The sequence below is a fragment of the Eulemur rufifrons genome, chromosome 6, assembly GCF_041146395.1.
Source record: "Eulemur rufifrons isolate Redbay chromosome 6, OSU_ERuf_1, whole genome shotgun sequence".
NCBI classification, from domain to species: Eukaryota; Metazoa; Chordata; class Mammalia; order Primates; family Lemuridae; genus Eulemur; species Eulemur rufifrons.
Window position 1 is genome coordinate 62091740 of NC_090988.1, and position 27301 is coordinate 62119040.

General features: G+C 44.2%; 1 protein-coding gene across 2 annotated transcripts in view; it reads right to left on the reverse strand.

Moving 5' to 3' along the window:
• GALNT18 (polypeptide N-acetylgalactosaminyltransferase 18) overlaps positions 1-25309 on the reverse strand; it is a 317297-nt gene extending 291988 nt beyond the window's left edge. For both annotated transcript variants that reach the window (XM_069469581.1, XM_069469580.1), the window contains exon 1: positions 24661-25309. In XM_069469581.1, the coding sequence (XP_069325682.1) occupies positions 24661-24895 (235 nt within the window). In that variant the 5' untranslated portion in view covers positions 24896-25309. The remainder of the gene's footprint in view (positions 1-24660) is intronic.
• Positions 25310-27301: the final 1992 nt, after the last annotated feature.

The following is a 27301-nucleotide window of genomic DNA, read 5'->3' on the forward strand; positions in this document are numbered from 1 at the left end:
GATTAGAGCCCTTTTATATAAAAGAGACCCCATAGAGCTAGTTATCCCTTTCCACCATGTGAGGACACAGCAAGAAGTCAGCAGTCTGCAACCCAGGAAAGGGCCCTCACCAGAACCCCACCATGCCGGCCACCTGATCTTCGGCTTCCCAGCCTCCAGAACTGTGAGAAAGTTCTATTGTTTGAAAGATACCCAGTTTACTGTATTGTGTTATAGCAGCCCAAATGAAGTGAGACACATTCCCACCAGCAGTGGATGAGGACTCCAATTTGTCCACATCCTCACCTACACTCACTATCCTAGTGGGCATGAAGTCATGGCTCATTGTGGTTTTTATTCACATTTCCCAAGTGGCTAATGATGTTGAGCATCTTTTCATGTATTTATTGAACACTTGTATATCTCGTTTGGAGAAATGTCTGTCTATTCAGATATTTTGCCCATTTTTAATTGGGTTATTTATCACCTTTATTACTGAGTTATATGTTTTTATATATTCTGGATGTTAATCCCTTACCAGATACATGATTTCCAAGTATTTTCCCAATTCTGTGGGTTATCATTTCACTCTATTCATAATGTCCTTTGATGCACACAACTTTCAAATTTTTGATCAAGTCCTATTTATCTGGGTTTTTTTTTCTTTCTTTCTTTCCTTTTTTTTTTTCTTGTGGTCACTGCATTTTTGATGTCATGTCTAAGAAGCCTTTGCCTAACCTAAAGTCACAAAGATTTATGTTTGTTTGCTTCTAAGAGCTTTATGGTTTTAACTCTTACATTTTGGTGTATGATCCATTCTGAGTTAGTTTTTGTGCATAGAATGAGATAAGGGTGCAACTTCATTCTTTGTCAGGCTGATATCTAATTGTTCCAGCACCATGTTTTAAAAAGATTATTCTTTTCCTCCTTTGAATTGTCTTAGCATCTTTATCAAAATAAAATTGACCATAAACATAAGGATTTCATTCTGGACTCTCAATTCTATTCCATTGAGCTCTGTGTCTATCTTTATGCCTGTATCACACTGCCTTAATTACTATAGCTTTGTAGTAAATTTTGAAATCAAAAAGTGTGAGTCCTCCATTTGTTCCTGTTTTTCAAGATTGTTTGATTATTCTGCATTCCTTAAATTTCCATATGATGTTAAGGTAAGCTTGCCAATTTATTCATTAAAAGCCAGGTGGTATTTTGATAAGGATTTCTGAAGTTTGCCATCTTAACAATATTAAGTCTTGTAGCCCATGGACATGAGATGTCTCTTCCCATTTTTTAGGTCTTCTTCAACTTTTTCAACAATGTTTTACGGTTTTTAGAGTACAAGTTCTGTACATCTTTTCTTAAATTTATTCCTAAGTATTTTATTCTTTTTGATGCTATTATACATAAATTTTTCCTTAGTTTGTTTTTAGAGTATTCATTGTTAGTACATAGAAATACAATTAATTTTTGTATATATTGGTCTTGTATCCTGCAATCTTTCTGAACTCATTTATTTGTTCAAATAGTTTTTTAGTGGATTCCCTAGGGTTTTCTACATACATGATTATGTCATCTGCAAACAGATAGCTTTACTTCCTTTCCAATTTGGATGCTTTTTTTTTTTTTCTCTTACCTAGAACTTCTGGTATAATTTTGATTAGGAGTGGTGAGAGAATATATCCTTGTATTGTTCTTGACTTAGAAAAAGAACATTCGGTCTTTAACCATTAAGTATGATATTAGCTGTGGGATTTCTATAGATGCCCTTTATTGAGTTGTTGAAGTTGTCTTCTGTTCCTGATTTACTGAGTGTTTTTATCATGAAAGGATAGATTTTTGTCCAATGCTTTTTCTACATCAATTGAGATAATCATGTGGTTTTTATCCTTTATTTTATCAATATTATATTATATTAATTAATTTTTAGATGTTAAACCAACCTTGTATTCTTGGAATAAATCTCACTTGGTATGGTGTATGGTCCTATTTGTATGTTGCTGAATTCAGTTTAATACTGCTTTGTTGAAGATTCTTGTCTACATTCATAAGAGATATTGATCTGGGGTTTTCTTTACGATGTTTTTGTCTGGCTTTGATATCAGGGTAACTGGCTTCATAAAATGAGTTGGGAAGTGTTCCCTTCTCTTCTATCTCTTGGAAGAGTTTATGAAGAAGTGGTATTGATTCTTTTTAAATGTTTGGTAGAAGTCACCAGTGAAGCCATCTGGGCTTGGGATTGTTTCAGGGGGAAGCTGTTATATTACTAATCAGTCCCTTTACTTATTATAGTTCTATTTATATTTTCTATTTCTTTTTTTGTTAGTTTTGGTAGTTTATGTCATTCTAGGAATTGGTCCGTTTCATCTAAATTATCTAATTTTTTGATGTAGCATTTCATTATCATCCTTTTTATTTCTAAGGTTAGTAGTAATGTTCCCTGTTTCATTCTTGATCTTAATAATTTGAGTCTTCTTTTTTTAATTTGTCAGTCTATCTGTAGGTTTGTCAATTTTATTGATCTTTTCAAAGAACCAACTTTCAGTTTTGTTGATTTTCTCTATTGTTCTTCCATTCTCTATTTTGTTTATTTCAGTGTTAATCTTTACTTTGCCTCCCTTCTGCTTACTTTAGGTTTAGTTTGCTATTCTTTTTGCAATTTCTTAAGATTGAACGTGAACATATTAGCCTCCTAAAATTTGTACCAAATTACTACAAACCTGATGTCTTAAAACAACAGAAATGTATTCTCTAACAACTCTGGAAGCCAAAGTCCAAAATCAGTATTACTTGGGCCCAGATCAAGGTGTCAGCAGGGCTACATTCTGTCAGAGGCTCTAGAGGAGAATCTGTTCCTTGCTTCTTCCAGCTTCTGGCAGCTGCCAGAGTTCCTTGATTTGTGTGTCTGCATCACTCCCAAACCAGCCTCCATCATCGTGTGTGTGTGACCTTCCTCTGCCTCCCTCTTAGAAGGTCACTGATGATAACATTTAGGGCCCAGCTGGGTAATCCAGGATCCCCGATCTCAAAATTCTCAGCTAATTCACATCTGCAAAGACTCTTTGTCCTAATAAGGTAACATTTACAAGTTCTAGGGATTAGAACGTGGTTATCTTTTAGAGAGCCTTTTGTCAGCCTATCACAGTTTGGTTATTGATTTAAGATCTTTTTTCTTTTCTGATACAGACATTTATAGTCATACATCTCCCTCAAAGCACTACTCTGGGCTGCATAAGTTTATGTATGTTGTGTTTTTAGTTGCCGTCACCTCAAAATAGTTTGTAATTTCCCTCTTTAATTTCTTCTTTGATCCATTGGTTATTTAGGAGTGCGTTGCCTAATTTCCACATATCTTTTAATCTTCCAGATTTCCTTCTATTATTGAGTCTAATGGCATTCCATGTGGCCAGAGAATGTACTTTGTATGAGTTCAATCCTTTGAAATTTATTGAGGCTTGTTTTATGGCCTAGCATATGGTCTATTCTGGAGAATGTTCCATGTGTGCTTGAAAAAATGTGTACTCTGCTGTTATTAAATGGAGTAAATTATAGATGACTGTTAGGTCTAGTTGGTTTATAGTTTTGTTGAAATCTTCTATATCCCCATTGTACATCTGCCTAATTGTTCTAACCATTATTTAACAAAAGGATTGAAGTCTGCAACTATTAATGTTGAATTGTCTATTTCTCCATTCAATTCTTTCAGTTTTTACTTCACATATTTTAGGGCTCTGCTGTTAAGATGCATATGTGTTTATAATTGCTATATCCTCCTAATAAATTGGCCCTTTTATCATTATAAAATGTCTCTCTTTATCTCTAGTAAAAATTTTGTTTTACTGTCAATTTTGTCTGATATTAATATGGGCACTCCAGCTTTCTTATAATTGCTGTCTGCATGGTGTATTTTTTTCCATCCTTTCCCTTTCTTTTTTTTTTTTTTTTTTTGAGACAGAGTCTCGCTCGGTTGCCCAGGCTAGAGTGAGTGCCGTGGCGTCAGCCTAGCTCACAGCAACCTCAAACTCCTGAGCTCAAGGGATCCTCCTGTCTCAGCCTCCCGAGTAGCTGGGACTACAGGCATGCACCACCATGCCCGGCTAATTTTTTCTATATATATTTTTAGCTGTCCATATAATTTCTTTCTATTTTTAGTAGAGATGGGGTCTCGCTCTTGCTCAGGCTGGTCTCGAACTCCTGAGCTGAAACGATCCGCCCACCTCGGCCTCCCAGAGAGCTAGGATTACAGGCGTGAGCCACCGCGCCCGGCCCATCCTTTCCCTTTCAAACTACTTGTATCTTTGAATCAAAAGTATGTCTTGTGTTTTCATTCAATCTGACAACCTGCATTTTGATTGGACAGTTTAATCCATTCACATTTAATGTTATTATGGATATAGTTCAATTTATTATACATCTGCAATTTTACTTTTTTTCCTATGTCTCTTGTATTTTTTGTTCCTCTATTCCTCCTTTATTGCTTTCTTGTTCATTAATTGAATATTTTCTTATAGACAATATTTAAATTTCATTAATAATTTTTAATTATGTGGTTTCCCAGCTTTATCAAGGTATAATTAACAAGTAAAAATTGTACATATTTACAGTGTAAAACATGATGTTTTGCTATGTGTATACACTGTGAAGTGACTAAATCAAGCTACTTAATATATCCATCACCCCACATACTATCGTTTTTTGTGATGAGAATATTTAAGATATATTTGACTATATTTCTTATTTCCTTAGTGGTTGGTCTGCAGCTTTCAATATAAATCTTAATGCATACAAATCTATTAACTTAATTCTAGTGAAATATAGAAATGCTACTTCTACAAAGCTCTGTTCCTTTCTCGCCATTTTTGTGTCTCTTTTGTGCTATTATTGTATATTACATTTCTATATGTTATAGGCCGAGCAATACAATTATTTGCATATTGTTGTATGCAATTCCTTTTTAAATCAATTAAAAGAAGAAAGGAGAAGAAATGTACAATTACATTGTCTTTTATAATTGCCTATACAATTACTTTTAGCTCTTTGTTTTTTGTGTGAATTTGAATTATTGTCCTTTGTCACTCACATTTAGCCTGAAGAACATTCCGTAGCATTTCCTATAAAGTGGGTCTGATAACAACAAATTCCCTCAGTTTTTGTTTATCTGGTAATGTCATTATTTTGTCTTCATTTTTTAAGGATAGTTTTGCTATATATAAGATTCCTGATTGACTTTTTTTCTCTCTCAGCACTTTGAAATATACTATCCCACTGCCCTCTGGAGTCCTTTGTTTCTGATGAGAAGTCGACTTAATCTACTGGTATTCTCTTGTAGGTGACGAGCATTTCTCTGTTACTACTTTCAAGATTTTCTCTTCATCTTTAGCTTTTAAAATTTTGACTGTGATGTATGCAGATGTGGATCTCTTTCTGTTTATCCTACATGGAGCTTGTTGAGCTTCTTGGATGTAAAAATTAATATTTTTTTTCAAATTTGAGAAGTTTTTAGCTATTATTTCTTCACATATTTTTTGGATTCTTTCTTTCTCTTCTCATTTGGGTATTCCCATTAAACATGGCATTGGTGCACTTAACGGTATCCCATACTTCTCTAAAGTTTTGCTCATTTTCCTTCATTCTTTTTTTTTCTCTTTTCTTCAGATTTTGTAATCTCTATTCATATACTTTGAAGTTTGCTGAAATATATTTTCCAAGAACGTATCAATGGTGGTAAGTGAGAACTTACTGTACTAGAAGGTCTAACTGGCCTATTGTTTCTTTTGTTGCTATGATGAAACTACCAGTCTCCTCTTAAATGCTCACCCATTGATTTTAGGCTTGGATTTCCTCACACTCCATTCCAAATAAAGTCAGTCCCTTTAGGGAAAGCTACATATCTCTGTGTTCTTACAGGCTGCCTCTACCCCTGAGCAGAATTTCTGCACCACTGTTTTGGAGTTGGGGTAGGAACAGCAGTCCAGTTCTCTCAGAGTGACATCCCTGCTCTATGAGTGGGGTGCTGGGTGGGAATGAGAGTCACAGGTCTTCTTGGATCCCTTCTCCTGGCATAGAAACTCCACCGTACACATGAGCCAGGGTGGGGGCAATCGGGGCCCAGTATTCCCAGCCCTGAGTAGAGCTTCCATCCTACAAGTAGGGGCCAGGTGGCAGAAGGCAGCTCCAGACCTCTCACTATGCTTGCATGGAATGGAGCTTCTGCAACACGGAGCTGGGAAATATGAAAAATCCCAGTGGCCCATTCCTCCTGGGGAGAAAATATAGCCATAGAGCGGAAGCTGGTGGGGAAGAGAACCCCGTCTTCTTGTCCATATCTTCCCAGACGAGAGCTTCTGTCTCACTGAGCTGGGGTGGAGAGAGGAAGTGGGTCATGGCTCAAATGCCACAGATGCTTGCTGTTCTTACTAAAATTTAGTAGATTTTCTCAAATAAGTGTTTCTTCACTTGATGTTACACCTTTAGGAAAAACTCCAGAGACTTTAGGTGGTTGGTTGTTAATAATTTCCATCAGTTATGCTGTTTCACTGGGGAGAGGAGTCACAGAGCTCCTCACACTGCCATTCCAGTTCTTTGCCTACCCCCATGTGATTTGTGCTGCAGAAAAGGAGTCATTTAGAGAACAGCTGGCTCTATTTACCAGTGCTATGTTTACTTCATTTTGACCATATTTTCTAAATGAAAAATAAGGGGCATGTTGTCTGGCAAGGGCTTTGTGCTGCTTCCAGGTACAGGAGTCAAAACAGGTGCTAAACTTTGGAAATACTGGAATTTACAATTCATTTGTATGGTTTCTGGGGACAACAGATGAGGATATTTGAAATTGGGTTGTCCCATATAACCTGGGAATATACAACTGCTAAAACTCTGGTTCTCCTGCAAAGTTAAAAGGGACTGCTGGCTGATACAAAGTCTTAATTCAGCAGGGACAGTTCTAAGTTGTATCTTCTCATCAGCCACCTCAATTTGTGTTTGGTGCTTCTTCAAAGACACTCAATTAATTCTAGCAAGGATTCAACATGGAGAGAACTGGGCTGTAAATAAGGAACACCCAATAGCCATGACTAAGACTTGTCACACAAGAACCATTCTCCAGGCTGGAAACAGGCTGCTTTGCTTCAGTGCTGAATCAGTCACCATCTCAGCATTCAGAATTTAGGGAGTTTTTTTCTCTCCCGAGACCTAGGGATTTCTCAGCTAAAGCCTAGGTGTACGGATGTGGCCAAGTGGAGTGTGCTCTGAGAAAGGTGGGAGAAGGAAATAGGATTGTTCTCTGAGACTTCATTCCCAAATTTTCCTAAAGTCAGACTCTGAAGTCTCCAGGGAAATCTGGTTTGGAAATGATAAGACAGCCCCCATCCCCTCAGCCACCAGGGCAACACACCCTGCCTGGAAATATGCATCTGCCTAATTGCTTGAGATTACATACAAACTGAATATTCATGATGTTCATGTTGTCACAAAGGCTATATTTTTAAATGCTTCTGCTCAATATTTAAAACCCACATTCTTTCCTTAAAAAGAACCATGGATTTTTTGGATCCACTGTTTGGAGACATCAGACTGACTGTGGGCCACAGATCTGCAAGGGAGGATAGGAGAACAGGAAGCGTTGAAGTCAGAGTTATTGCAAAGGATAACAAGTTTGTTATCTACATATTCAGTACATATGACTTACTTTTATATGTGTAACCACTTGCTGTGGTCTGAATGTTTGTGTTTCCCCAAATCCATATGTTGGAAGTCATAACCCCCAAGGCGATGGTATTAGGCGCTAAGACCATGAGGTGGTTAGGTCATGAGGGTGAAGTCTCATGAATGGGGTTAGTGCCTTTAAAAGCGAACCTAGGAAGCTGCCTTTTCTCTTCTGCCATGTGAAACATAAAGGTGCCATCTATGAACAAGAAAGAGGGCCCTCACCAAACACCAGATCTGCTAGCTCCTTGATCTTGGACTTCTCAGCCTCCAGAACTGTGAGAAATAAATTTCTGTTGTTTATAAGCCGCCTAGTTTATGGTAGTTTGTCATAGCATCCCAAATGGACTAAGATATCATTTTTCAAAGATTCATATTTGTTTTATTAGTAAGTTAAAAATCCATTTAAAAGCATTACTGAATGTCTGATTCTGCCTTCGTCCTGTGTGGTCTCCGTTGGTGACACCATGCTGACCATGCCATGTGCCTAGCCGGGTCTCGGTTTCAGCATCAGGAAAGTGAGGCAGGCATACTATTATTACTAATATTTTGGGGGCCCATTCTTGATCCCACACTACTGGGGAGTGGGAGGACACGGTGGACAAGCAATCTGCTTCCAGTCCCCGATACCCAGAGCAGCCTCTGGCAGCATCACACCAGTGAGCGGCAGCGCCAGGTCTGAGCCAAGTCCACCTGACTCCAAGCCCAGCCCCCTCTGTGACAGCACCAAGTCTGGGCGGGAGGGAAGCTGTTGTGCAGCCCAATGCCACATTAGCAACCAGAATCCAGAGCACCATTTCAGAGCTTTGAGGACCTTTCTGGACTTTGCTCCTGTATTCTCAAACTGGCAAAACCCAAAAGGCTTCAGCTCCCAAGGCAAAGAGAAAGAGATAAGGAATTTGGGAAGCTTTTCTGCCCCAGGGGAGAATCAGCCTCAATGACAGTTTGGTATTAACCAGCTCAGCCATGCAGGGAGGCATAATTAGTTTCCCAGCCCGTAGCTCCATTCCACTGGTCCCCCACACCCCAAGGGCTGCACAATCTGTTTGAAATGAAAAGGAAAATAAAATCACTGCTCTCCTCCGCTGACCCACCGGCTATTGCTCCTGGCCGTGAGCAAAAGGTGAGACAGCCATCTGTCTGCTGAGGTGAAAAAAAGAATGGAATAGTCATTTTTAAATGACATTTTCAATTTTTCCCCTATGTCTACTATGCCCTCTTCCAACCTACGGCTTAGATGGCTCTTTTCAAATGGAAAATATCAGATAATAATAGGAAAAGAAAAATCAGAGTAATCTGTGGCTCCTGCTAATGGCTGTTCTGTCCCAATGGGCAGAGGCTGAGGAGAAACTTCTTCCTGTGTCCCTTCCTGTATGTGCCGCCTGGAGAGGGCGAGGAGGGGCCCAGGAAGGGCCTGCAGGTCCACACTCAGGCCATTCCCCCCATGGCCACCAGAGAATCAGGATCCTGGTCCAGGCTGCCCGACTTTCATCTCAAGGAATTCCCACAGGGCAGGCTCCGGAGCTGTCCTCTCAGTCCTTCCTCCTCACTGACACCTCTCCTAAGTGAGAAACGCAAGTCCTGACTCGCCATCACCACCCTGAACACACCCTTCTGAGTTCTCACAGGCGGAGTAGTTTTCACTTCAGAGGCAAAGCCACAGGCCAACGGCCCCTTAGCTCCTGGGCCCTGAAGATATCTCTATCCTTCCTCGAAAATTAAGTTATGCTCCTTTCTATTGACCCTTCAGATATCAATTATTCCTAAAATGACCTCAACTCTGTCCCTGCTCTTGAAGCAGAAATGCCCTGTTCAGCTGCATCTTTTCTGGGGTTATTTTTTGTTTGGGGAGCAGGTTTATTTTTCCCCTTCCATACCCACAAGATTGCTTTAGTTTGAAAGTGACCACAAGTGACAGCTTTATTGAAATGAAGACATAGAGGGTCCCCTGAAGGCTTCAGGATTCTCTCACCAGCTGATCCCTGGGGGATCTCAGTGCAGGAAAGCACATTCTAGACACACACACACACACACACACACACACGCACACACACTCACTCACCACTGAGCTTCAGCTTCCCTTTCATTAAACCTGGAAGCAGCACTATGAGCTATGAGATGCTATGAGAGACCCAAGAGTGCATGCTTTCCTGTCCCTGACCCAGAAGACAGACATAGCAAGAGACAGAGCCTTGTGGAAGTCACTCCAAGCCTGGCAGGGTGAGAACCAGCTCTTCTGTCCTCTGGCTTCCCTTCCAGACAGCTTTAAAGCCAGAGACTTAGATGTGAATTGTGGCATCATCTTTATTAACTGAGAAGTTTTAGGCAGGCCTGTTTATTTATTCATGTATTTGCTCAACAAACTCCTACATAGCCCCAACTATGTACCTGGCACTCTGTGAAACACCAGAAAATGGAAAAAACAGGATCCAGTCTCCGCCTTCAAGTAACCCATACTGTAATGGGAAAAGCAAGTTAATACTTACAGTATAGGATGTTTTTATCATCTGTAAAATGGGGCTAATGACCTCACAGTCTTATTTTAAAGATTAAATAATATGAAGCAGATTAAACAGTGCTAAACACCCAGCAGGTGGTGGCTGATACATGTCAATTTTCTCTCTTTTTTTCTCTCCTTGACATAAAATCTCTGCCCCTCCTCTATGTGTGTCACTGCGCTGATCTGAAAGGCTGGGAAGAAGCTCTGTTCCCAGGTACGGAGGCTGCGTCACCGGGAGCTGTCACAAACTGCTTAGACCCAAAATCAGGTCCCAGTCAACAGTGCTACGTCCCCAATCCTGAAGCTGATCCCAAGTGGGAGGGGTACAAGCCCCAAAGATCCACACAGGCCAGGGAGAGGGGATCCCATCCAAGGGAGACTCTGAAAATCTGTCCACCCCTTTGTCACTTAGGCGCCTGGCTTATCTGAGTACATACAACAAAGGATTGGCCTTCCCACTGCAGAAGTTTCTCCTGAGGTTGAAGGAAGTAACTGGATGTAGAGAGAAATGTCCAGACTTGGATTCATGATCCTTGGATTCCCATTCTAGGGCCTCCAAGGTCCAGTGGAGGGTCCTTGGCGTAGTCACCAAGTTGCATCGGTCTTGGATCCCTCAGCTAACAGTTTGAGGGTGAGGATGCTGATGTCACTCCCAGCTTTGGCATGCTCTGATTCTAGCTAAAGATCCTTCAGACTGGAGGCTTCACAATTGGAATGTGACTTGAGAATTGCAGAAGTAGGAAGGTTCACCCTTCATTGCTGATATATGAAGAAAGAGGGACCGACTACATTGAGCTGCACAACACAATGCTGAAAATCTCTAATATTTACCAGAGTGAAATAAGACATTTAATTTTCAATTTACAAAAATCAATGCACACTCTCTATTTCTAAAGTAATTACAGACTCAAAAATACTTATGCCTATTTTGCAAAAAAACAACTGGCATGCAAAATTCACAACTGTTCAGTTTTAGGTAAATAAAATAATTATTTTATTGTTTTGTAAAAGCAATTGTCTTCCTAGAAACAAGTAACCAAAATAACCCCGGCTAATTAAGAAACAGCTTATTGCCTGGGAAGTTTCATAAGGATTTACTACAATTGTCTCTAGTAAAAAGCAAAATCATCCCTCCGTTTTCTGCTGTCACTAGAAAGAAATCTTTTTTAAAAGCACTTTAAATAGATAAGTGCTTAAAAAAAAAAAAAAATGTAGAGTGTACCTTCCCAATGTGAAACTACATCTATCTCTGAGTTGTAAAGAATGTATATCAAAATTATATCATGCAACAAAATGCACAATTTGTAGAGAGGGATGAAAGAAAAGATTAAATTGAATCTTCCTGACAATTGTCTTAAATCACACCTTCCTGCCTGCAATTGAAATTATAAGTCGCATTGCTTTGAGTTAAATCAAATTCACCCTGGCAGGAAGAGAGGCTGATGTGGCTTCAATTCAGTTTGGAAGTCAAGATGGGAGAAAAGACAAGTCCTTCCTCAAGAACATTCTCCCTCCACCAAGGAGGCGGGAAAGGAGGCTCATCCACCAGGTAGCTGGACACCTTGCATGACTCTCCCGCCAGCCAACGTTTCAACCAACACAGCACATTCCTGGCATTGTCCGCTGACCATCACAAGACCAAGTGGGTTTTGCAAAACAAATATTTCTCCACAAACAAGGGCAAGTCCCCTGCCTGGCAGGCTCAGAACTTCAGAGCAGCGGTCAGCAACACCAAGACACCCTGGAACAGATCTTCCAACACATCTCAGCTGAGAAGATGTGACCAGCATTAGTTGGAGCTCTCCTCAACTCTAACTATGACCATCTCAGACTTGACTTCACTATAGTTAAGTCCTAAGTAATCGCACTGAAATGGGACTCACATCTGATATTCTAGGTGCTACAATCAGAAAATATATTCTTGATCATATGTTCTACGTGAGTTCCAAGAAGGAAAGATAGTGGGAATGAAGGGAAGAGGGACTAAGGAAAGAAGGAAGTCTGAAGGAAAGAACACGTTGCCCCCCAGGGCTCCCACCTGATAGGCACAGTGGGGGGACCTCCTTGCTGGTCGCCTCATTTAATCAGCACAGCAATCCCACAACAGTTCAGGAGTGACTGTCTTCATTTCTACAGCTGGGGAAACAGAGGCACTGGATGTTAAGAGACTTGCCCAAGGTCACCCAGGCTGTAAAGGGAAGCTCTGATTCCCATTACTGTCTGCCTGCACACTCTTTTTCACCATGCTAAGTGAAAGGCTCCGGTTTCCCTCTTCAAGGTAACTGTTGGTTTTATTTAATAACTGAACTTGCCCTCTCCAAATCTTTCCTACTCCACTCCCTTAAATCCTCCTCATTCTTCAAAGATGCGTCATAAGTCCCAATTCCTCTGTGAAGTCTGTTCTGACAACTTGCTCTTCTAGAATTCAATTTTAACCCTCATTATATTAGTTAGCTTGTGAAAGATCCTTAACTGTTTCTTGTTTTGTCTTCTCGGCCTGATTATGAGCTCTTCAAAGAAAGGACCGTGTCCTATGCATTTTGTTATCTCCTGCCATGCCTGGCACAGGGCCGAGCCCATGAGAGGGGCTCAGGAAGCGGCCACAGAACAGCCTGGATTGATGCCTCTCTGCTCACCCCCTCCAGTAGCCCCAAGTCCTTCCAGAGCATTCCTTCCACAGTGGCCTTTAAGGCTACAATCAGCCCCCCAGTCAGCCCCTCTCTGGCCTCACCCCCACACCCGCCACCTCCTTCTCCCACCATCACTCTGCTCTAGCTACACTGGCCACCTCACCGTTCCTCAAACACACCAAGCACATCCCTGCCTCAGAGGCTTTGCACTGGCTTTGCACATCCCTGCCTCCACCTGGCACTCTCTTCCCTAGACATACACATTGTTCACACCTCACCTTCTTCAAGCCTTTACCTAAAGGAGAGCCCCTGACCATCTTGTTTAATTGCAACCCCTTCATATTTTTGCCTTTGTTCCGCTGATATATCCCCAGCACTTACTAGATGCTCAATAAATGCTTGTTGAATGAAGAGAAGAATCTGAGCACGTGACCAAAAGAAGGCAGGGGCACATCCCAGACCACTATCAAACTTCCAGCAATACAGGGGAGAATGGGAACCTGGAAGCACATCTTCACTTTCTCCCAGTCACCCGTGGGTGGTTTCACTTCCTCCTGTCCCCAACCTCCAATATACAATGGCAGCCTTGGGGTCTATCTCCTACGTCTGCCCACTCAGCCGGGGCCCACCATTTTATACATTTTACTCCAAATATTCCATTCTCTCAATTAAATGGGAAGTTCCTGGCAGGCCTGGCCATGTCTGCTGCTTCCTTTGTGTAAACCAGTCCCCTCTTATGTCCCCTCTTATGGTCCCCTAGCCTATCCCATGCCCTGAGCGTGGAGGATCCCCAAAATAAAGTTATGGTCTGAGCGAGTGAGGGAGATGGTCTGTTCATGCTAAGTCCTCTCCTGGAAAAAGGGATACGGCTGGCCACAGAAAGCCCCACCTGGAGCCTCTCTCAGCCTTCCAGAGGTCTGAGTCCAGGTCGGCTCCTGGCACAGGCATCCTCCTTTGTCTCCAGATGAGGAGGCTGCCAAAACAATCGCTTGGTAACCAGCTCAGGGCTTCACTACTCCCAAGAAGCCTTCTTCCAGTCTCATCAGCAAAATTTCTGCTAAGAGAGAGGCATGAGCCTGTTTTCTCTTGATCAATATCACTGGAGCAGAAAAACAAGAGGGCCCTTAGCCCTTATTAAAGAGCTTAATAGAGGTAATAGGGTTTTGTCTCTTGGACAAACCCTGGACAAATTAATTACAGTTGCTGAGCCTTGATTTCCTCATCTGTAAAATGGGGGCAATAACATCATCCCACAGGGCTTCTTATGAAGTTAAAATGAGATGATGCATGTAAAGCATTTAGCGCATAATAGGTGCTCAACAAATATACTCCCTTTCCTCTTCCCATTTCTGCTCCAGATGAGTTCAGACCTACTCCTACAGCCCTTCCTCACTGGCTCCTTTTTCCAATTCTTGAGTCCTTGATAAAAGTTTCTTCTACCCACTTTTCATTGGATTCCCCTTCTAATATAAATCCCCAGGTTCCACTAAAATAAAATTAAAAGCCTGGCGCAAACACAGAGTTGGAGGGTTTACATCATAATTCCTACATGTTATACTTTTCTCCATTCACTCTAAGAAACTAAAGCAAATCAGAGGATCAGTATATTATTAAAATGAGATTTGGAAATGGAAGAAACCAAAATATTAAAAGACTCGCTTCCCCAAGCCAGTGAACTGACAGACGGGTCTGGAGCCTCCTCGCGCCCCTCCCATCCTCCATAGCGTCTTCTCCCCCCGTCAGGGAAACATGATGATTAATTAGACAAAGCCTGTCCCGCTTGTTGAAATCCTTTGAGGCAGGAACCACAGAAACACTAAGCATTATAACTGCAATAAAGAGAAACCAGAAAACCCCTCTGCTTTGGGATGCCAAGCAAGGCCCAGCTAAATAAATCTGTAACGGAAGATCAAAAAGGATCTTCCACACAGATAATAGAAAATGTCACCAGCATAAACAGGAAGAGAGATTAGTTCAATAAAGGAATAAAGTCACATCTGCGGGTCTTGAGTAAGATTTTTGCTTACTTTTAACTTCCCAGCATATAACTCACAAGGTTATTAATACGGACTCTACTGTTTTGGGCAAATAAACAGCTGCTGATGTTCTGTGCCCAAACCACTTTATTAGAGCTTTCCTTTACAGCGATTGTTTCTTCCTTTCCAAATCCTGAGAGGCCCAGACAGCTGAAAAACAGAGAATGCCAAGGCGGAAAGAACAACAAAGAAGAGAGAGAAGGCAGCTGTGTGGACAGGGAAGAAAGGGGCAGGGGCTGCTGGACAACCACCGTCTTCTTTCTTCTTTCTCCCTCTTCAAGAAAGGCAATGTCTGAGGGCAGAAGACACAGATGCAGCACAATGAGAAGGACTAACTTTGCCCTGGTGCTAGGAGTTACCACCAAACAGTTGGCCACTGTGAGAAGACTAAGACGACCAACCATACAGAATTGCCCAGGGCTGAGGGGCTTCCTGGGACCAGGGACTTTCAGTTTAACACAGGGAAGTGTGGGGCAAACTGGGACGAGTTGGTCACCCTAAAAGACACATGACTAGGCTAGTGCACAGGAAAGCCCTCGGCCCTGTGCCTGGCACACCATGGGTACTCCAGAGTCACAGGTGGGATCCGAATGGGCCCTGGCCCTCAGCTGGAATGCTCTGCTTTTCCCACAAGGACAAGTTCCTGGGGGCCCACAGTGACCCACAGTGACCCAAGAGAAAAGGCTCTCCACAGCCTCTGCGGTGGCACCTCGCTCAGCCATGCAGAGCAAGACCTTCTCCCTAACCCTAACCTCGAGGTCCCCTGCTGACACACACCACGCCCCTGCCCCGCTCCCTCTCTCCCCAGCCTCCTACTTGACCTGAGGCCTCTGAGCGCACACTGGAGCACTGTCTTTGGTAAGAAATTCCATCTTCTTTTCTATTCTGTAGAGAGCACTGACTTAGGAGACAGTTTCCCTTCTTGGCTGCACCACCCATCAGCCCTTGAGCAAACTCTCTAAGAAGCCTCTAAGTCTTTATTTTCTTACCTCTAAAACCCAAAGTCACCATGTTGTATAGATAAAAATGAATCATTAATTTTTAAAAATACAAGTTGCATTTGTCCATTAACATAAATAAATGATTCAAGTAATCGTGGCTGGACAGTACCTTGCCTAGTCCCTGACGTACAGGAGTACAGTAGTTCTCTTCCTCCATCCCTTTGACACAGTCAATCTTCAATGCTCTACATGCTGTTGCTCTTAAAATAAATCAAGGGTTTGGCCTGGATTCTCATTTGTCACTTCAAATCTCTCCTTAGTTTTCTTACTCCCATATTCACTGGCCCAAGCAATTCTGGTACTGTTCTCCTAAATCTCCAGATGCCATTAGCATGACACTTAGTATTTTTTTTTTTGAGACAGAGTCTCACTCTGTTGCCCAGGCTAGAGTGAGTGCCGTGGCGTCAGCCTAGCTCACAGCAACCTCAAACTCCTGAGCTCAAGCGATCCTCCTGTCTCAGCCTCCCAAGTAGCTGGGACTACAGGCATGCACCACCATGCCCGGCTAATTTTTTCTATATATATTTTTAGCTGTCCATATCATTTCTTTCTATTTTTAGTAGAGATGGGGTCTCGCTCTTGCTCAGGCTGGTCTCGAACTCCTGAGCTCAAACAATCCGCCCACCTCGGCCTCCCAGAGTGCTAGGATTACAGGCATGAGCCACCGCGCCCGGCCGACACTTAGTATTAAGCCAAAGTTTTAAATCTTGTCCCACCAGGGTCCCTGAATTACCTTCCTGCTCCCCCGGGATCTCAATGGCCTTTAACTGTAAGCTCCTAATGGACAGAGATGGATGGAGAAGTCAGACTGGTGAAGCCCAACAAGGCACCAGAGGTTGTTAAAACGCAGCACTCAGCAATCTTCATCAGAGTGCTCCCCTCTGAGACTTAAGCTCAGCACACGGGTAGAATGAATCCATTCATGCCAAAGAGTTGGCCCCAAGCCTCCTCTGCAGGCGTGAAGGGTGCAGATGCCACTTCTCTGGATATTCCCAAACACTGTGCTTTTGTGAGCTCTCCAAGGACAGTGGCAACAGAACATATCCCAGTGAAGTGTGCCTGTCTGCTCCAATACTATCTGAGAGTGGCTGTGTACAGGAAACCTCTCAATGCCTCACTGGGGCTGGATACTGAGTGGTTTTGACTAGCATCATTAAGGACAGCCTCATCTCCCAAAAACAAACCTTCATAAAACTGAAATGGAATGTCAGGCCGTGACAGAGAACTACATCTCAGAACTGCATGCCCCCTGGGATGATCTGTCTAGCAACATATTTTAATCCATAATTGTGCAATCAGAAAAACTACCAAAGCATTAGCGTTCATATAACCAGGAATCCTTTTGCTTAAAGTTCCAGTTGGCTCACTCAGCAGGGTCCATGAAAGGTACACAGACCCACAAAGAAGATTCCAGAACAGCAGTCATTACCAATCACCACCACAACACACTGTATCTTGGAACAGTTGTGAGGTAATTAGTTATTAACAATAATTTAAATACCAAAGCTTATGAATGATTAACTTTAACTCTAATAAATTAAACAGATTTCAAGGTTGTCACATTCCTTTGCATACTAATATGCTTTCTTGACTGGGAAAGAAAGGGGCAGAGTGAGAATGAATGCTGTATGTTGGGAGGTGCATCCTCCTGGCCCTGCCCCAGGGCACATGCCGTAAGATCGAGGAGCCCTGTGCTCAAGCATTGCATTGCAGAATGGAGCTGACTGTCACCCCAAAGGCAAAGTGGGATTTGCTAAAATAGCAATTGTGGGAGTTGTAAAATAATCAAATCCCTGCCAGATTCAAGGCAGAACCCCTAGTCTTGGAGAAATACTCAAGGCCAGCATAAGCAGCAAGCCCACCATCCACTGAATGTGGAGCATCAGTCAGCAGACCTCAGCCACTCCCAACTTCAGTGCCCGTCCAACATTTATGGACTTCCGCCCTCCAGCTTCATGCATAATCCTGTCTCTCCCCAGATCCCACCATGCTGCCTTCGGGCTATATTCATCACTCATATTCAGCCACGTGTTTCCCCAAAGGATGTTCTGCACACCATCACCTTCAACTGGATTGCTCTGCAATATGCTTCTCCAAAGGATGGCCTGTCTGTTTCAGTCTCCTGGATAGAGAACTCAAGTGATCAAAAAAGGGCAACAAACCTCAAGAGACACTCAAGCCCCACATCAAAGTAATAGAGCATTTAGCTTTTCAAGTGAGATCAGGTCAGAAATTCTACAGGATGGTAATGATGATGTTCCAGTAACCTTGTATGTGGCTCTGCATCCCATAGACACCTTTGGGAAAACACAGACCAGCCTAACCCAGGGGACTGACACTGACCTTCAAGGCCCTCACAAACCAGAAAACCAGACTGGCTCTCCACCATTCTTCATTCTGAATTCTCCTTGAGATTCTACACCAACCTACTTATCAAGGGCAAATAACAATTTATGTCAAGTGAGTGGGAAAGAATGTGGAATTCATTTATTTTACAGCCTACACACTTCTGGCTAAAAATTAAGACTCTTTGGCCACGGGAAAAAAGTTGTATTCTTTGGCAAGGTTTTTCTAATCATGAAGCTATGGTCCTGGGCCATTAACAAAGGTAATTAGGCTCAACTCCTAAATCCTGCCATTGAACTCTCTCAAAATATCAATCACTGTTGCTAATATAATTTCACATGCCACAGCTCATTCCAAAGGACACATAGCTTTACTATTTAAATGACACCCTTTCCTCAAATAAACTCCGAGCACTCAGCAAACATCGCATCCTCTTCTTCGCAAACCTTGCCAAATCAAAGATCAGATGAGGAGGACACCAGCCAATTCTAAGTGACATCTAAAAGCTATCGGGGGCAGAAAAACATCCAAGCCTAAGACATTTGACGATTCTTAGGGACCATTTATAGTTTGTAGTCATGGTGAACAACCTGCTGTTACTGACCTAATGTGCATTAATATGCACATAATATGACTAATAAACTTCCAGGAAACAAAATGCAGTTAATAACCCATTTCTCCCATTGTTGGGATGATCTTGACTCAATGAAGTGAGATAATGGATTTAGAAATTAGTCATATAATGTAATACATTATTAATCATGGTATTCAGAAGGGTAAATAGATGTTATAAGAACACCACCCAGGAACTCAATTTCTTTTTAGATTTATTTACTCTCTTGAATTCTTTATGCTACCATCATCCCTCACCAAAATGTAACAGTCTGATCTTTTTTTTCCTCCCAAAACATTTATTTTCAGCCTTTTTTTTTTTTCTTTTTTAAGAAGCAGAGCGTTTTTACAAATGAAATATCTTACAGAACGCCAAGCAGAAACAGATGACAGAGGAGCTGCCTGGGTTGCAGGGAGGGGAAGGGAGGACGTGCAGGCCGAGTCTGGGAGACCACACTTGGTCCTTTTACTTCTTGGGCCACAAATCAAACCTTCTAGAAGTTTGGGGCTCCTGGGGACACAGTTTAAAAACCACTGCCCCAAGGCATCTATGTGAAACAAAAATTACGTATATAACATATAATACAGGCATAATGTATTTTATTTATTTATTTAAGATATCTATCAAAAAAACAAATATGAAAAATACACAAATCACAAACACTGATAGTCCAAGAGAAAAATGGGTAAAGGACATAAATAGTCCCACAAGATAAAAACTAACATGGGGGTGGGAGGAAGATATTAACTTCTATAGTAATCAAAGGAGGACAAATCAAAAGAATAGAGCACTTGACAAGGATTATATTTGCCCAGGAAAGTTTGAATGATGACACCCAGTGCTGGCCAGGCTCTGTGACACTGGCACAATAATACGTTGTTGGTGGCTGTGAAGAACAGCTTTACTTCTGAAAAAACAATCTTTCCTAAAAATGTTCATACTCTTTGAGTCATTAGTAATCCCATTTCTGGGAATACATCCTTAAAAATAATTAAAAAGAAAAATCCAATGAGGTGAAGATGTTCATTTCCGCTTATGTTGTAATAACAAAACAAATGTCCCATAAGAGGGAAGTGGTTGAATCAATAGTGATTTATTGATGACAGAATACTATGCAGTCATTAAAAATACTATTTTTAAAGTTCTCTTTAAAAACTCTCCACTCCATCAGCTCTCCAGATTAACCACGCTTCCCTTTCCCTCTGGAAAACAGACCCCATGATGCCTTTGTCCCTCTAGGGGGGCTCGTCTCCAGTACCACTGCCCACAGCTCCTGCCAACAATCGAGTGGGATGCTTACCACCTGGCTACTGGGCTTGTTCCCAAATATGTTTACACTATTTGTACTTGTCACTGGAACCACATAATCTAATTACGTATTATATAAGCCAATGAAATATAACTGCTAAAAAGATGAAAGTTGTTGTTTCTAAGAAAATTAATTTAAATGTTTTGCAAAGGCTTTATAAAGGGTAGTCACTTGAAGAATAGCAGTCAAATTACATGTAAGCAAAATCATTGCAAAAGATCGAATAAAAATCATAAAAATTTAGGCTACTATACTGAGATTGCTTCAGAGGCACTTTTAAATTCCCGGTGAATTTTAAAGAAAACAGAACTAGAAGTCAGACTTTGTAAACAGGACACTATCGGAATGGTTTATGCAAAGATGATGAGCAGAATGCCAATTGGCAGACGCATCCCAAAGACAAAGCTTTGGCCTGACATCAAAAGACTGACAAATGGATGCACATTTGGGATAACATTAAAATAAAAATATTTAATGCATGGATGTAATATTTTGTTTTACTCTCCTCTTTAACCAATTTTTCAATTCACTCACACCCTGAACATGTAGAGTAAGAGGGATTCTGTTGTCCTTTGAAAAGAAGTCCACTATGACAGGGACAAGAGTGTCCCAGCTCACCACTGTCATCCCCAATCTCTTCCCCAGTATAGTCAGTGCCTGACACACATTAGGTCCCCAACAGATGAATGTTGAACCAATAAACTAGGTAGCAAATATGAAATAAATGCTTGTAACAAAAAGCAAAGTGAAAAAGGAATATAAAATCACATGTAACTCATGACCACATCTTCATTTTTAAATATGGAGACAAATGAACAACGCTAGAAGGAAATGCTCAAAATGCAAAATAATTTGGGGGATAGAATGAATTATGGGCAATTTTATACATTTTTAAATATTTTCTTAAACATTGGCACACTCTCATACATTGAATAAAAGATACCAAACAAGAAAAGAAAAAAGCCATTTTTGTTTTTACTGAACTTCTAAAATAAAAAGTGAATCAACATTTCCATTTCCTAAGTTCTCCAATACTAAGGGCTCCTTTAGCAAACACTCTACTTCATCCACCGCACCATTTCAAGCCATGCAAACTTTCTCCTCCTAAGACCAAACTTATACTAACACTTATTTTGTGTCTCTAAACCATCAGGATGCTTTTATAAAAATCTGAAGTTATCCACCCTCCCGTTTAACATTTATTTGGTTAAAAAAAAATTCTCACAACTGCAATTTACATTCCCAAGAGATTCCCAAACACCATCTAATTAAATCATTCAATCAGAAAGCAAATTAAAATGAAATATCACTGCAACCCACAAGAGGAAAATAAACTTTTCAGTCATGACTAGAACAGACCTCTGGGGTGACGCTCCAAAGCCTCTTCTAATTGCAAGTCCTATGGAACATCCTGAAGAACATTTTGTGACATTTTCAGCTTCCAGGACAACTTTCCTTCCAAGGAAAAGAGAAGCCTGAGCAAGCAAAACATATTCTTTGGAGAATGGTAATGTTCCCACTAATGACTACTCGGTGCACTGGGACATCAGCACTCATTCATTGATCCACTCTTCTGTCCAACACCTACCCTCTGTAGAATGCGCCAGGAACTGGCCTGGGTGTTCAACAAACATTAGTGAAGGGAATGCAACCTCTGCCTCTTGCACAAAACAAAACAAAACCCAGAGTTTCCTGAGTTTATCTACAGATTGAGCCTCCAAGTGGGAAGGCTACTGTCCCCATCACCCCTCAGCCATCCTCTGATGCCCACTTCCACATCTACTGACTCCAGGGCAGCACTGTTCCCCTGTGATGCTCTGGCCCAGAACTTAGACTCTAAAGCTACACTAGCTGAGTTTAAATCCCCGTACTACCGCGTACTAGCGGTGTGACCCTGGGCAAGTCACATATCCTCACCATTCCTTCATTTTCACAAATATAAAATGGAGCAAAGTATTACTTACCTCATAAGGTTGTGAGAGTTAAATAAGTCAATATATGTAAAGCATTTAGAATAAGGCCTGCACACAATATGTGCTGTATAATTTTTAGCTCTCATTATTGTTGTCCCTTATTCCCATCAGCTCGGCAAAGTAAACTGGATTTTTCCAAAGGCTCTACTGACGAGAGGGAATCTGACAGTAGAATACATATAAATACGTATAAACCATCTGCATCGTCAAGTGCACGAGTCTAATCTTCTTGTCCTTTCCCATCCTCTGCCTTCAGACAGCTGCACCTGATCAGTTCCAAACCTTGCGGGCCCCTTACCTGAGTTCCTGAAATCCCAGCTGGGATATGGCTCCAGCACCACAGGAAGAGCTTGTCGGTCCTCACAGCACAACCAGCCAAGCAACCTGTGCCCTCTGCCTGCCTCGATTTTAGTCTTTCCCCAGTCACTGACTCTTCCCCCCCCACACACACTACAGGTTGTGGCTTTGGCCTTTGTGTCCTGAGAGTGGCTATTTCTGAATATCCACAGGGGTCATCGCACATATAGAAGAGAAGTGGACCAACACGTGTTTTAAAGATCCTGCTTTTTTTTTTTTTATAACCCACCTCCCCCAATTTTCTCAGATATATATTTGAAAGTTCTGAACAACACATATTTATAAAGTTTCCGGGGAGAAAATCACAAAGGTTCCTTTTAACTTCCACATTGCACTCGTTTTCGTGTAGAGCCTTACAAGTCATGTGATGTGGTCTACATTCCACATGGTAGGAGCCCACTTTGTGGGCTCAGAGGTTAATAACATCCCATCAATGCTTCTCAAAGCAGTACCTTGCTCACTTCCTGCCTGGCCAGACAGAAAGGCACAAGAGAATCATTTTCCAGGAACATACACACACACACACACACACACATACACAATCTGTGAAAGAAAATCTTTCAAAATCTGTGGGCAGACTGGAGATGTCAAAGTAAGCATGGCTTGTGTCTGCCAGAGAACATTCTGAATCACCCCAGGGGCAAACGATTGTCAATCCAAATGCATGGGATAGGAAAAGGCAAGAAATAGCATCAGAAGGATAAACTGGTCTCCAATCCCAATGCCAGGCTGAGAGGCAGAGGCAGGGCTGAAGTAGAATCTTCGTGGTCTCCATGGTCCCCGTGGTCCCCTTTTCTGGAGAGGTGTCAAAGCCATGGGCTCGTTTGTAAGTCATTAGTCAGGAAGCACAATGGATATGGCCACCTCTTCTGCACTCACCTGAGCCTCCCCGAATTGCCGCCTGGGAGGAACTATTCTGGGCACTGGGGAAACACACCAAATTCAGAGGAGCGATCCCTACCCTGGCAAGGGCAGCAGGTGCAAGGGGTGGAATCCAGACACCCACGTGTAAACAAAAGGGAGTGCTCCTGGGGGAGAACGCCTTCAATTCAACTCCATTTTGCCAAGGTCTGTCATGTGCTGGCCCCAGAGGCTCGTGCGCCTGCTGGGTTTATAGGTGAACTAGGCTTGGCCCTGCCCTTAAGAAGCTCACACGCCTGGCAGAAAGCAGGGGATGCGGGGCGGCGAAGAAAAAGTGTGAACGTGAGAGGCGCCTGTGTGCACACTCGGCATCAGTGCCCCTGGCGCCTGGAACTCCATCCCCTCCCTCAGACAGCTCATGCACTGGGTCGCCTCGGGACAGCGCCCGCACCCCCCAGGCTCCCTTTCTCTTACGACCCCCACCCTGGCCTGGAGCACACCCATCCGGCAGCCTTAGACTTCAGACCCTCACCGCGTGGGTCTGTCTGCTCCGCCCCAGCCACTCCCAGGGCCTGGGCGTGGAGCTACCGGTGGGATCGGCCTTCACCAGGTCCCGGGAGGCTCCACCGGCAAAGCGCAGCCCAGGGCGTGTTCTCCGGTCTTGGGCGGAGGCGCCACCGCAGTGGACAGAGCGCAGACTACAGCGCTTCTTCCCGGCGTTGACACCTGCTTCTGGAGAGGGTTCTGGACCCGCGGTCTGTTGTGGGAGTAAGGACCGCTATAGGTTTAAGCAACCTTCCAGCCACGATGGTCCCCTGCATCCCCAATCGCCTACGGACGGAGCCACAGCCAGGCTGGGGCTGGGGTTGGGGCGGTGCAATCCTCCTAGCCCCGGCTTGTCCAGCAGCCTGCGGGTCTTAAATGCCAACAGCCAGGGCCGCCGCGCGGAAATCTCGCCTGTCCCTTACAGTGGCCAAATGAGCTCGTTTTTCCGCGTGCTCTCTCTTGGACACACACAAACACTCATACGCGCACACACTCTCAGCCGGACTTGTGTGCGATCCCCAGAGCCCACAAGCAAGGAGCTCGGAGTCACACGCACATTTGGACACGTGCGCAGCGCGCCCCCATACCGCCAGCTAGCTGTTCACACCCGCGCGTGCAGCCCCGCGCACACACGTGTGCCCTGGGATCCCGCACGCAGCCAAGAGAGTACACGCAGACCCCCGTCCCGCGTCTGCGGCCCCAGAGCTCCACGGTCGCTGGGTTGATGCGCAACAGCTCCGGCGCACCCCGCAACGCGGTGGGCACTCCCGGGCCTTGTGGGAGACCCAAGTTTCCGGGGCTCCTGTACCTTGGATGTGCTGCTTGATGACATTCTCCAGGTGGTCCAGTCGCTCAATAATCTTCAGAGTGTCCCCTTTGTCTTCCTCCAGCTTCTTGTCAGGCGCCGGCTCCTGCCCCCGCACATACACGCTGGCGATGTAGTTGGTGACCCAGCCCACGTAGAGCAGGCATATGATGTTAGTCATACCGCTCAGGATCACGCAAGTGGACACCAAAGTTTTGGTCTTCCTGGTGCACACCATTCTGGGCTCCCTCCTCCATATAGAGCTCCCCGGGGCTCCTCCTCGCTGCGCGCCCCGCACTCCCCCGCGCTCACACTCTGTAGCACGCCCGGAGCCGCTGGGCGCCCAGCACCTGAGTCCTGAGCTTCTCCAAAGCCTTGTTCGCTGGCTGTGGAGCCGCTGCGCCCAAGTTTGCAGCTCCTGCCGGTGGCCACCCGGACAGAGAGGTTGACAAAGGAAACGAGGTGGATTTTTTTCCAAATTAAAAATTCCTGAGCCCTTCCCACAGAGGTCACGGGTGGCCGGCAGCCGCGCACCCCAATACGCACGTCTGGGAAACTTTGCCACTGCCTGGGTCGGCGGCCGCGCGGCTTCCCATCGCCAGGCGCCGGCTGCCTTGGCGGTCCGACCGGCCCGCGCAGCTGAGAGGACGGCGGCGGCAGCAGCGGCGCGGGCACAGTGGCGGAGCAGAGCGGCCCGGCCCCCTCCGAGCGACAAGCGCCGCCACCAATCGGGCTCCGGCTCGGGAGAGGGGCCGGTGCTGAGGGGGCGTGGGGGGCGGAGTCCGGCCCCCGGGCCCCACCTGCTGGCCGCCCCTGGCTCCCGCCCCCCAGGGACGCGCCTGAGTCTCCATTCGCGCCCGCGCAGGCTGCCCCAGACCCGAAGCTCCCGGAGAGGGCGCGCTGCCAATCCCAGCTCCTAGGTCGGCAGATTCCTCCTCTAGGGGAATTCCATCTCCTGCTCTTGCTCTTGCTCCTGTGCAGGAATCTCCCGCCTTTGGGTCGGGGAGCAGGTGGGGAGCGGGGAGAGTGGTCGCAGGACTCAGCTCCCTTCGTCTGCCGGGGCTTCTTGCGTTGGCACCAGCTGACTCCTGGACCCTTTTCTTGATTGCCAGGACGCAGAGAGGCCAGGCCCTATGGACGTCCACTCCTTCCTGGCCTCACTTGGGCCTCCACCCTGCCGCCAGCCTTCAATCACCGGCCTCCTGGGTGTCCCCAGACCTATCTCCAAACCTGGCTCAAAGGAGCCAGCATTCCTGGGAATCTGCTAGAAGAAGCACTGGTGATCTATTAGATGTCTCTGGACTTTACCTCCCCCTGTCCCCGACTCCGCCCACCCCCGCCCCCGGTTCTTGCCTGTATCTAGGGTTTTCTGTTAAAGTCCGTGCAGTTCCCAGGACAAGGCTGTGTCCCGTAAGCCAAGCTGTCATTCATGAGGGACGAGGGCATAGGGCATAGGGAAACCATAGGGAAATGCCCCTGGGGGAAAGAAGGTCTCCGTGAACTGTCAAGTCCCTATACACGGTGTTTTTGGTTGCTCTTGGGGAGGGCAGCAGGAGAGAACCGTGACTGAGAGCAGAGGGGCAGGCCAGACGCTGAGGGTGATGCTGTTGTTTGTTCTTAGTGCAAATGTTTATTCATATTATCCCCTTCTGCTGAGCACCCTCTTCTCAGCACCTGCACAGAATTCCTTTAAACAAAGACATTTTAAAACACAGATTTCCCTCCTCTTCTCTACCTCTGGGTTGCATTGTCCTGGCCTGAAGAGTCAGGGAGCATGCCACCTTGTATGCCAGCACTCCAGCCAGCCGTGGGAATACTCAGCATGGCTCCCTTGAGTGATGTCTTCTGGATTCAAAGAACTGGTCCCACAAAAGGGAGAGGGCACAAAACCAAACAAGGGGCACTTTATGGGCCCATCAGCCAAGGGGTCTTCAACTGGTGCTTTGCTTACAAAAACTCCCAAAAGATGCTGTGAAAAAAGACATCAACTAGGGACCCTAGCAGATTTCTCTTGACCCATGGCTGGAGGACAGAACAGTGGGTGTGGGTTGAGGGTACCTGAGGGGCGTGAGAATAGTGTGTATGTATGAGACACATGAATGAGAGGAGAGAGCATGCACAATTTTTGAAAAAAATCAAGGTAGGGAAATCTGGTGCCTCCAAGAGGGAGTAAAACGTGTCTCTCCCTTTCTTCTCTTCTGGAACCATAATTCAGCTCACCAATGAAGGGTCTGGACTTTCTTCTGGTTGGACAGACTTACAAGTAATGGTCTGGAGTACAGCTAATGGCAAAGATGTGATCTTTCCTTCTCTTCTGCACCTTCTCCCAGAAGGAGCTCTGAAAGTTCAGCTCTTCTCAGGATCTTCTTAAACCACCACAGGGCTACACAGAGAGGAGACAATACTCATTTTTCACGTTCTTAATGGGGGGCAGGGAAGCTACAAATTAAATACAAAGTAAGGTTCAAGAAGAATACAAAATAGATTTTGTGACCTGAAATTTTGTACCAGCTGATCCTCTAAGATAATGTGTAACTATGGAGGAGATGAATACAACCAAGGAAGAATGCGGAACAGGCTCTCCTCTCTGAAAAGTCACAGGGTTGAGTTGCCCAGTTCAAAGAATATTCACTGGAGATGCAGC